Below are 12,199 nucleotides of genomic sequence, written 5' to 3' on the forward strand. Positions count from 1 at the left end.
GCTCTCACTGTTCAACTCCCACTTATGAGTAAAAACACGCAGTGTTTGGTTTTCTGTTTCTGTGTTTGCTGAGAATGATGGTTTCCAGCTTCATCCATGTCCCTGCAAAGGACATGGACTTATCCCTTTTTATGGCTGCATAGTCAATCGTACATAATTTTTATCAAATTTAATGATACATGTGTAAAGCGTTTTGAGATTTCTTAATATATGAGAATTACTTTACATTTGCGTGACTAATAATACATAACATCTTATAAATTAATAAAATAGATAACTCTTTGGAATGTTTGCATTAAAAAGATTCAATATGTAGCTGCTGAAGTGTTTTCAAGTTCCATGATTATGCAGAAGTTTTTTACTCTATCTCTGACATTACAAAATGCTAAATGCTGTTATTGCCTTTCTGTTGTCACTGTTCAAATGTCTTTGGGGAAATTGCTTTACCAGGGTATACTTCTGCAAAATTCTTAAATTCCCTATTCATTGACTTGAAGGTAAACTATATAATACACATACAGCAGTGCATGGAAACAGTCCTTGGGAACTTTGCCAAGGATTTTTAAAATATAGCAATGAGTACAACCTTTCTGAGAAAATCTTCAGAAGAACCAACAGTAACTCAAGAAAGAAAAGGGATTGAAATCTTAACATATTTTGTTTAGGTTGAGTTTATGAAAAACCAAGACAAAAATCAATGACAAACTCCATTCTTTATTTAAATATTGTCTATATCCCTAATGAAATATTTCACTCAATCATTAGTTAAAAAAATATAAAAAATACAATGATTTTATTAAAAAAAAACCCCTCTCCAATTCAGAATTTTCTGACTCATTATCCTTGTGCTTTCAGATTAATAATGTAGCAGGATTTCTCCTGCTCTTATTTATGTAGAAAGTAAAAGCAGAATTGTGGTTTTGGTGTCACAAATATAAAACATTGTAAATCAGAATCTACGGAGTGTAAAATGCTCAAATGCATTGATTTCAACCTTAAGAAAACATTAGTTTGGCAAAGGCTGTTTTTCTCATTTGCCACACTAAACTTGAACACACATTCATGTGCATCTAAACAGTCTAAATTCTCTTCTCCCCAGCATTAGAGAGTCATAGATTTATTTTTATGGGTGTAGATTTTGAAAGCATTTGTTCTTCACCTAGAACTTACCAATTTAAAATACATTTTTGTTATCATATTCCATTAATAAGAATTTCATTAAAATTAAGCCCTTGACTCAAGCTTACATTTGTAGCATTTAGTTGTCATGGGTAGTACCAAATGGCTAGGTCCTGAGAACAATTCAACAAAGTCAGTAGCAATTCACCAACCTAAAATACACATACCCCAATCAATGCCACTTTAAAGATAAACAAGCATTTTGCACACTAATAAATAATGCTATAAATCTTTCTATATTGGATTGCAAATAACTCCAACTGAATAAAATTGCATGACACAGGATTTACTTATTCTGCACGTTCATAAAAACAACTTGTTCTCTGACAGCACTCATTCTTGGCAATTTACCACAGCTGTCAGCAGCCAATTTGTTCAGATTACTGCTCTGCATAAAAGTGTAACAATCATGGGGATTTATTAGCTGATTATCGTAAAGGGGGGCAGTCCGTCTTGGCTGCCAAAATGCAGGTGATCAGAAAGTTAAATAATTACATGGAGATTAACATTATTTCACCTTCACTTGAAATTTATAGTTCAGTGACAGGTAAAATTTGTTGTTCAAACTTGCAATATGGTGTGCATCACCTAAGTTGGTTTACCGAGTACTTGGCATTTTACTGAGCACTCCATGGCTCCAGGACAACATGTTGAATACAAGAGTGTGGTGAAATAAGCATGGACTTTAGAGTCAGGAAACTAAGGATTAGAGCCTCAGATCAGTCACCCCACTTGTATAGTAGCTGGGCAACCTCTTAACTGCCTCAGCCTCACTATTTGCATCTGCAAAACTAGTATAATAAGAATCATCCCTGCTACCCCAGAGTGTTGAGCTGATGTATATAATAGGACCCTGTGGGTAGTAAAGCATTATTATTATTGTTTCTTTCCATTTATGGTAAATTTACTTTTGTGTAAGGTTTAACATTCAGCTAGCATTAACTCCCTAGATATGATGATGAAAAGTCATAGTAAGCATCCTGATAAATGCATAGTCTACTTTCCCCCCAAACATGACCATTTATTATTACTGAAGTTTAAGGATTTTCTGCTTTAACTCATTCATTCTCCTCTTTTGTATTATATTCAATCATCTTTCCACAATTACACTAAAGCTTTATTACCTTCCACTAAGTCATGTTGTTCTAATTGCCTTTCCATTGACGCCTCGTGTCAGATCAGCATTTGTCTTACAAAAAGCCATACCTTTCAGTGTTAAATGAAGTTTCAGAGATTTATATTCAAATCCAGGGAATATTTACTGAGTGCTTAATGTGTGCCAGATACTTGTTTAGGTACTGAGGATCCTGCAGTGAAGAAAACACTCAAAAAATCCCTCCCCTCATGGAGCTTACATTCTAATGAGGGAAAATAAATAACATAAATGAGATGCATAGTTTGCCATATGGTGGTTGCTTTAATGGAGAAAAACAGCAGAATAGGGGAAAGGAAAGTCAAGAAAAGAGGGTTCAGTTTTAAATAGACTTGGTATGGATGCCTCCCTGATGAGACATTTGTGCACAGATCTGAAGGAGGTGAAGGAGCAAGGCAGGTGAGTGGATCCCTGAAGAAAGTTAGACAGACAGGGGGAAAGGTCCTGAGGTGGGGTCGAGGGGCGGTGTCTGGCCTGCTTGAGGAACAGCAGAGAGGCCAGCTGGCTGAAAGTGACTGAAGGACAGGAGAGGCAGCATAGCAGAAGTTCAGGGCAGAGGGGCAACAAGGCCAGATTGTGCAGTCTTACGGGCCACTGAAAGGACTTTGGTTTTCCCTAAATTATGATGCAAAACAATTGAAGCATTTTGAACAGAGGAGTTAAGTTACCTTACTCTTGTTTTAAAAATATTTCTCTGGCCGCTAACTGGAAACAGACTGTTGTGGGAGGGGAAGCACGGAAGGAAGAACAGGAGGCTGTTGCTCTTGTCCATGTGAAAGCTGATGGTGGCGGCAACCACAGCGATAATGATAGAGATGATGAGACATCGTAAATCCTTAATGTGTTTTGAAGAAACACTATCAGGTTGTTGATTGAATTGATGAGAGTGAGAGAAAGAAAGGAATCAAACATGATTCCAAGATTTTTGGTGTTAGCAACAAACAAGAGAGAAGCCTGAAGGAAGAGCAGATGTGTGGGACTGAGGGTTAAAAGTTTAGCTCACCACATGCTATATTGGCAAAATCTATTAGACTTTCAAATGGTGATTAAGTAGGCAGTGCAATACAGGAATCTGGAGTGAAGAGAAGAGTTATGGAGTGGAGCTGGACTCTTGTGAATGGATGAAGTCACCAGCGGAGCCAGTATAGATGAAGAAGATGCCCAAAGAGTGAGCTCCGAGGCTTTCTGGAACTACAACAGGAAGGGATGAGGAAAAACCTGCAAAGGAGACAAGAAGTAGCCTGCAACGAGGTAAGAAGAAAACAAGGAGTGTGTGGTGCCCTGTAAGGCAAGTGAAAAATGTGTTTCAAGGTAAGGAAGGGGTCAGCCAAATCCAGCACTGCTGCTGGGTCATGTTAGATGAGGCTGAAAACTGGTCATTGAATTGAACAATGTGGTGTGCTCGGTGGACATTGACAGGAGCAGTTTTGGCGGATTGTTGGGGGCAAATGCCTGACTATATTAGTTCAAGCAAGAATGGAAATGGGGGCCGGATGTAATGGCTTATACCTGCTAATCCCAGCACTTTGTGAGGCCATGGCAGGCAGATCATTTGAGCTCAGGTGTTTAAGACTAGCATGAGCAGCATGGCAAAACCTTGCCTCTACCAAAAATACAAAAATTAGCTGGGCTTGGCGGTGCATGCCTGTGGTCCCAGCGACTCAGGAAGCTGAGGTGGGAGGATTGCTCGTGCCCAGGAGGTGGAGGTTGCAGTGAGCCGAGATGGCGCCACTGCACTCCAGCCTGGGTGATAGATTGGGACCTTGTCTCAAAAACAAAAACAAAAACAAAAGAACTGAAGTGGGTAATGTTCAGTACTAGAATAGTTTTAAGTCTTTGACACCAGATTTGAAAGTGGCCCTTTCACTCATAGACAGTCTTATTTTTTATTAAATATTATGAAACAAACTCTGTTATTGAGTTTGTATTTACAAATCACACTTAAAAAATCATTATATATGACTAAAAAAGGGAAAATAAAATAGATGATTATAAACCATAGCAAAATAAAGTCGTCTGTATAGATAACGTAATCTATACAAGCATTCTCAAATTTGGGACTCAGTTTAGACATTACCCTTAAAAAATATTACTAGCCATGGAAAGAATAGTATTACCCTCCATGGCCAACTTTAAACTTACTCACAAACCTCCAGGAAATTCCTAGAATAGTCTCTACTTTCTAAATTGATACAGACACAGAATGTTGCAATGAGAGCTGGCAAAAGAAGACAGATTATGATGACAGTTTTATTACTGTTACTTGACCCTGAGTACTCAAATTTAATTGGAAGGTAAGTCAATTATCTTGGAAACTATTCTAGGAATTAAGTAATTCTATTATAATCTGTATTATCTCCACTGTTTCCACTCAAGCTTCAAATAACTAAAGAAATACAACTTGCCTGCTACTTAGGTGTAATAATATGTTGCTTTTCAGTGGTGGGATGCTTTTAAAGTACAATTTAACAAGCGTCCAGTTAGAGACCTAGAGTTTTCAGTGCTATCTGGATATCAAAAAGATTTGAAACGATGATGCATCATAGTTATTTCCCTTTTCTGCAAAAGGCAACCTTGTTAATTTAGGAGTGTGCAACATGTTTTTATTGTCTGTCTTTCAGTATCTCAAAATTCAACACTCATTCCTTTCATTGTATAAACCAGTTTAAACCAATACTCAAGAGCTCTCTTGTCTATACCTGTGCTCATTTCACTCTCAAACTTTTGGGCTTAAATTACTTTCATAAGCAATTAAGTTTGGCATGCGACCGAAAGTAGACTTGTCTTTTTCAAGCTTCCAGAATTATCTAGAACAATCCTTATGATCTTATAACCAGCAATTTGTCACTGTTCTCTCAAAAATTAGCCAAAATATGAAACACCTTTAGAAACAAAGTGAAGTGAGATAGTTAGGTCCGCCTCTCTGTCAATCATGCCTGCCCTTGAAGAACTCATAATGTTACTAAGTGAGGAAAAGGGGATGATCAGTCCCAACTGGCCTGAGAAATTTTTATAGTTTTTAAATTGGAAAATTCTTACCAAAGAAAAAAAATATGTAAAAGAACATCTGTTATTATACAAAAAAATAGAGAGAAGAAGGGATATGAAGGAACGTAAAATATACCTGGAAATACAGGAAGCCAGCATACTTAGAGCATAGTCTCCTTCATTATTTTACCAAGATAAGAAAGTCCGAATACAAAGAAATGAGGTTGAGGTTGCAAGTTACACATGCCCATCATTCTGATTATCTTGTGGTCCCCAAATATAAATAATGTTATTATAACCAATGAAAATGAACTAATCATTCAAGGAATAGCTACATAGTACCTTCTTGAAAGAGCTTATAGCATATTGAGGGAGACAGAATCATAGATATGTAATTATAATGAAATGCATTTAATGTATTAACAGATGGGGTATATCCCAAAGAGAATAAGATAAAACTTAAGAAAACTTAAGAAAACTCTGAAAATAGTGTTTTAATTAAGGGAAAAAATATACAATGAGGGCCTCTGCTTTAAAAAGGCTTGAAATGTAATGTAGTATTAGATTATGGTGGTCTTTTCTTTTCTTTTTTGAGATAGAGTCTCACTCTGTTGCCTAGGGTGGAGTGCAGTGGCACGATCTTGGCTCACTGCAACCTCTGCCTCCTGGGTTCAAGGGATTCTCCTGCCCCAGCCTCTCAAGTAGCTGGGATTACAGGCGCATGCCACCATGCCCAGCTAATTTTTGTATTTTTAGTAGAGACGGTGTTTCACCATATTGACCAGGCTGACATCAAACTCCTGACCTTGTGATCGGCCCACCTTGGCCTCCCAAAGTGCTGGGATTACAGGCATGAGCTACTGCGCCTGGCCTATGGTGGTGTTTTCCAAGTTCATTTTACAAGTAAAATAGTAAGGTTAACTGAAGCTCATCTTTGATCACTCACCCTATAATCCTATGAAGAAAATTATGTATATATATATATATAAAATATATGTATTATATATATATCAACATCATAAAAAATAAAGAGATAAATATGTTGGATTGGATTCCTGTTCTTACTTTTTCTAGAGTACAATTTATTTTATTCTTAGTATATATAATTTCTTTTCAGGCTGTATGTTTAAAGACTTGGAATTTTATGTAAGCTACAGTGAGAAAAGATTTTTTTTTTAATAAAAAATTAACAAATTCTTCAGTACACCATGCTTTATTTCAATATTGGCTGGTTTCAATGTGTTTTGCTACAAAGACACATATATCACTATAAAAAATATAAACACAGGCTTTAAAATAAGAAAACAATTCATATGATCAATTAGTCACTCAAAATAACCTTGACTTTGTGGAAAAACAGCATGTAAGCCTCATAATACTTTCTTTACTGTGTTATCAGATTAACAAGGATCTGCCTCACTTATACGCTTCCTTCTTCACTAAAACTTGGGAACTCTTTAAAGATTTATAAACTCCAAAGAGATTATAAAGATTCTCTTCCTTGCAGGGAAATGTAGAAAATAATGCATTTTACGATGACAGTATGCTTTATGAAAATAAATGCTATCTTAGATCACTTTACAGACTATGAATATGCTCTTTGTTCCTTTATGTATTTTATATCAGATGAAATTCCTCTTTCTCAACTCCCATAACTTTGACATCTGGAGAAAATTCATGGATATCAAAATCAGATAGCCTGTGTCCATCAACTGGTCAAAACTGCCACCTACTGGTCAGTTTTAAATCTAGTTTTCGGTTCATCCAAGCATTACTTTACCAAGGTAAGGTCCCTTTCTTCAAAGCAGTAAAGATCATTTACAATAACCAGGCTTAAAGCAAATATTCTTTTAAAAAAATTCTCTAGGGTGAACCAAAAATTACCAATTGCACAAACCTGCCGATAAAATCATCCCTTTTCCCAGCATCTTTGTCCCAGGCAGTGATATCAATGATTCCTCCTCTTTCTTCATAAAGGTGAAAATCAAATTGTTCCCTCCACTGAGGATTCAATGTTTTTGGCATAATCTGGAAAACAAGCAAAAAACATTATTATTGTCATATTGCTATCAGCTTTAAAAAAAAACCTTCAACCTGAGATAGTAAATCAAACTTTCAGTACTATAGTATCTAGAAGCATGCTGTGTACTACTTGAACAAAAGATTACAGAAATAATGGGAATGGCTCATTAGAACTCCAGCATCTTTACTGCATAATACCTGAATGGACCTTAATGAATGTGTCCTGAAAATCAAAAGACATTCTTTGATTATCTTAAATAACAGATAAGAAATATAAATTATATAGAAAAGATAATCTGTGAGTGAAATAGCTCACTCAGAGACTAGCAATATTTTATATAATCATAGTCAATGCATTAAGATATAACTCATAGTCATCTCATAATAAAGGAGGATGGGGATTTCCAGAGTTCTTTTTTCTTACTTGCCACACACATTGGAATCCTGACTTAAGTACATGAAAAATAGACAATGAAGTTCTGTAAAAGCAGAAGAAAAAAGCAAGTAGCTCTTGAGTGGTCAGGGAAACTTTGATCTTGGACTTACAGCACTGATGTAGTATTCTCATGTTATATATGGATAAGCTGAGATCTAGAGTTTAAGTGACAACCTAAAGTCAGTATTTTTTGGCATGTGGACACTAACTCAAAGTCTTTGACTAAAGCTTCAGGACTCTTCCCCCAAAACCATATGCCAAAATGTTGTTGAATTAATAAATGAATATATATGAGTATATACATATGTATACATGTATATATGAGCATATATATGTATGTACATATACATATTTGTGGATATACTCTTTGTGTTGCATATACAAGAAAGATATCTGAAATGTAATTCTGTAACTTCAAGTATTCAGATAAGTCATCTTGTACAGTAGAATCAATGAACAGAGTAAATGTATATTGATAAAAATGGAATTTTAAAATTCCATTCACCATTGGGTTAAACAACATTCATATTTGTTTCTTTGTTCTTTTTTTTTTAGGAGGAAGGCATGCAGTGGCCTTTTCTCTTTTTAATGTATGGCAGACAGATCTTCAGATGTAAAGAGTTTGAAAGCAATGAAGTATGTTATATGCAAAGGTAATGCAAATGAATCACAATTTTTAAAGTTCATAATCTGAAATTAATCAGCAATAGATCAAGGAAAGAAAGAGCAAAGAGAGACACATGTCCATTGCTGGGTTTCATATTTCATACCTAAAGAGCAGAACTATAAAAATAAGTAATGTTTTAAACCTACTAGAACATGGAAATGGTACTAACTAAGAAAGGACAAGATAGAAGTGGTCATAGGTACCTATTTTTGGAAACAGTAGCTACTTTAATATATGTTATTAAGCCCCATGGCAGAAAAAAATGACACTATGATAATTTAAATGTCTTATAATCAGGCTCAGATGAACTCCTATAGTATTTCGGGGTATGCTCTGTCTTTATTTATCTGGACTTAAACAGATGAAATTTTCAGTTTTCTTTTTTAGGATTGCCTTCCCTATATGATTTTCTTGAGGTCAGAAAAAATGCCTTCGTTTTCCATGTGGGCACTCCAATCAGCCTGCTGGCAGTACTCACTGCATGCTAATGACAGGCTCTGTGATATGTCAAACTACCTTAAGTACTAGTGAAAACTTCCTGGGCTGGAAGGGACCTAAGCAGGCTGTGTGTCAAAAATCCATAGAAAGTATGACACCAAGGTGAATAAATGGAATGTGATCTTTAATACTAGATGGATATGCCCAGCTGTAAAAACTGACCAGTAAAGAGGACACAGTTCATTCCAACAGAGATAAGATGACTTGGTTTGGCTCTGTGTCCCCACCCAAACCTCACGTCCTACTGTAACCCCCACAGGTTGGACAAGGGGCCTAGCGGGAGGTGATTGAATCACGGAGGCAGACTTCCCTCTTGCTGTTCACATGATAGTGAATCGTTCTCACAACATCTGGTTGTTTAAAAGTGTGTAGCACTTCCCTTTTCACTCTGTCTTGCTCTGCCATGGTACGACATGCTTGATTCCACTTTACCTTCTGGTATGATTCTAAGTTTCCTGAGGCCTCCCAGTCATGCTTCCTGTACAGCTAGCAGAACTGTGAGCCAGTTAAACCTCTTTTCTTCATAAATTACCTAGTCTCAAGTAGTTCTTTATTGCAGTGAGAACAGACTAATACATAAGACATGTGCCAAAAATGTAGTTATGACTACTAGACCCTTCTTATTACTTCCATCACTAATATTATTAATATATTATTACTACTAATAAAATTCATACTGTACAAGATATTTCTTACTATTGTTACTCTTCCTTTTCTTCTGCTATTTTCATTTGCTGAGTGTTTATGAGCAAGGCAGTATTCTAAGCCCTTTACATGCATATGTTCACTTAATCTCAGCAACTTTGCTAGGTAGGCATTATTTTAATTCTCATTTTTACAGATGGGAAAACCAAGATATGGAGAGACAATGTAACTTGTTCTAATACATTTTAAAACTTGCTATTTGCATTGGTACAAGTCAGGTTGAATAAAGTGTCTAAGAGTAATGTACAAAGATTTTTATGGCATGTAAAATAATGGTATTTATAATACTGATGTTAGCCCTAGTTGTAATAATGTTAAAAGGCACATTCTTGGGAGGCTGCGGTGGGAGGATCATGAGATCAGCAGTTCAAGAACATCCTGGCCAACATGGTGTAACCTGTCTCTACTAAAAATACAAAAATTAGCTGGGCATGGTGGCTCATGTCTGTAGTCCCAGCTACTCAGGAGGCTGAGGCAGGAGAATTGCTTGAACCCAGGAGGCAGAGGTTGCAGGGAGTCAAGATTGTGCCACTATACTCCAGTCTGGTGACAGAGTGAGACTGTCTAAAAAAAGCCACACTCTTTGAGTACTTTATGTGCCAGGCATCAACTGTGTTGTTGGAGTGGTTGCTGTTGTTTTAATCCTTAGAGCTATGCCAAGAGATAGTTCCAGCCATTATTCCTAGGTTGTAGATGAGGATACTGGGACATAGACGTGTAGTTTACGTGAGGTCACCTAGTACATAAATTAAAAAATGCAATACAATTATAGGTCTTGTTTTCTGATATGATGTTCAAAAAAGTTTGTTAAGCATTTAAAAAATTATCTAGTGGTTTCATCTCCTAAAGCATGGCTATTAATCAACCAATGCCTTCCAAAGATTGACAGAAATACAGCAGAGATACGGTTACCTTGCTCTTGTACTTCTGATGCCCAAGCCGGAACTTCACGTAGGGGTCACTCAACCCATTGGAATCCATGGCCTTGAGGTCTCTCCCTTCAATCAAGGTGATGCTGACTATCCCTCTCCAAAGATGTGATTTTCTGTGTAGGTCTGATAGGCGTAAACTTTGGGTCTGAAACTTTTGGCAAATGAAAATTGAGTTAGGTTATTGTGATTTAAACCCAAATACCTCATTTTGGCATTACCTTTTCTCCTGCTGTTTTGATTCTTCAAAAAATAAAGGATAGGCAACTATAATTTTTAAAAATGAAAAATAATTATAAAGTAATTATTGTTAATTATAAAATTTTTAATAAATTATGAAATTATCATATGATAAATTTGTTGTGTAAAAGAGTTGAGTGTTCAAAATATAGTCTAGCTTTTCAATTCTTAAGATTACAAGATATAGGTACATCAAGAATATCAGAAAATATTTGCAAGTGTGCCAAATAGGCTTATGTCAAAATATGTATAAAATAAATGTTAGAATTATTAAAGGCCTCATTCATACTGTGGTATTTAATTTTTAAAATATTTATGTTTTTTGAAGATATCTTTATGTTATAGATAGATTTTACAGGTGGTTTTTAATTGTAAGATTAGTTGCAAGTTCTATTCAGATAGTTTAAAAACTTTTTTCTTGGCACATTAGGAGATTATTGAGCTTCAGATTGCTAAAGAACAATTTTAGTTGCCACAAAAGAGAAAACAAAATCAATATGTCCATGCTTATACCTAAAACTTTCATCACAAATATTTATAATTATGTTTAATGTTACATATGTGATTTATATTGGCAAGTATGTTTCTGGATTTATTTTACATTCGAGTATCTGAACATTTTCTTTAATGACTTTTCTTCTTCTTTTTTTTTTTTTTGAAACAGTCTTGCTCTTCACTTCACCCAGGCTGGAGTGCAGGGGTGTGGTCATAACTCACTGTAACCTCAAACTCCTGGGCTCAAGTGATCCTCCTATCTCAGCCTCACAAGTAGCTGGAATGACAGGCATGCACCACTGTACCCATCTAATTTTTATTTTTTATTTTCATTTTATTTGTTTTGTTTTGTTTTTAGAGACATCTTGCTTGGTTGACCAGGCTGGAGTGCAATGGTATGATCACAGCTCCCTGAAGCTTCGAACTCCTAGCCCCAAGTGATCTGCCTGCTTCAGTCTCCTAAAGTGCTGAGATTACAGACTTGAACCACAACACCTGGCTTAGACTATTATTAAAATTTGCAAGTCTACTAAAAATGGCTGTATAATCTCTTTAAACTAAAAAGGACATAAAACAAGCCATAGAAAGTAACTAAATGTGAAAACATTTTCAATCTGGATTTGGCATCAATCAGTACTATAAAAAGGACTTCTTTCATATTATCAAACGTGTTTTTCCTACATATAGCCATTTCATGAAGAAATTCAACATTCAATCTCAAAGCACACTGTTAAATTATGGATTAGCACTACTTTCTAACTAATCCCTTCTACATTAATGCTATAAAGCTACAACTTATTTTGTATAACTTTTCCTCCCACTCTGACTTCCTACCTTTTTCTATACCATAGCAACACCATAGGTTTTTTTTTTTTTTTTTTTTTTTT

At 35.7% G+C, this 12,199-nt stretch overlaps 1 protein-coding gene across 6 annotated transcripts in view; it reads right to left on the reverse strand.

The window, feature by feature from the left end:
- Positions 1 to 12,199, reverse strand: part of MCTP1 (multiple C2 and transmembrane domain containing 1) — a 571,324-nt gene that overhangs the window by 206,692 nt on the left and 352,433 nt on the right. For all 6 annotated transcript variants that reach the window (XM_017514095.2, XM_017514096.2, XM_017514093.2 and 3 more), the window contains 2 exons: positions 10,561 to 10,731; positions 7,218 to 7,348 (listed from right to left, as the gene is read on the reverse strand). In XM_017514095.2, coding sequence (XP_017369584.1) covers positions 7,218 to 7,348; positions 10,561 to 10,731 — 302 coding nt within the window. The remainder of the gene's footprint in view (positions 1 to 7,217; positions 7,349 to 10,560; positions 10,732 to 12,199) is intronic.

The sequence above is a fragment of the Cebus imitator genome, unplaced genomic scaffold (assembly GCF_001604975.1).
Source record: "Cebus imitator isolate Cc_AM_T3 unplaced genomic scaffold, Cebus_imitator-1.0 Scaffold515, whole genome shotgun sequence".
NCBI lineage: Eukaryota > Metazoa > Chordata > Mammalia > Primates > Cebidae > Cebus > Cebus imitator.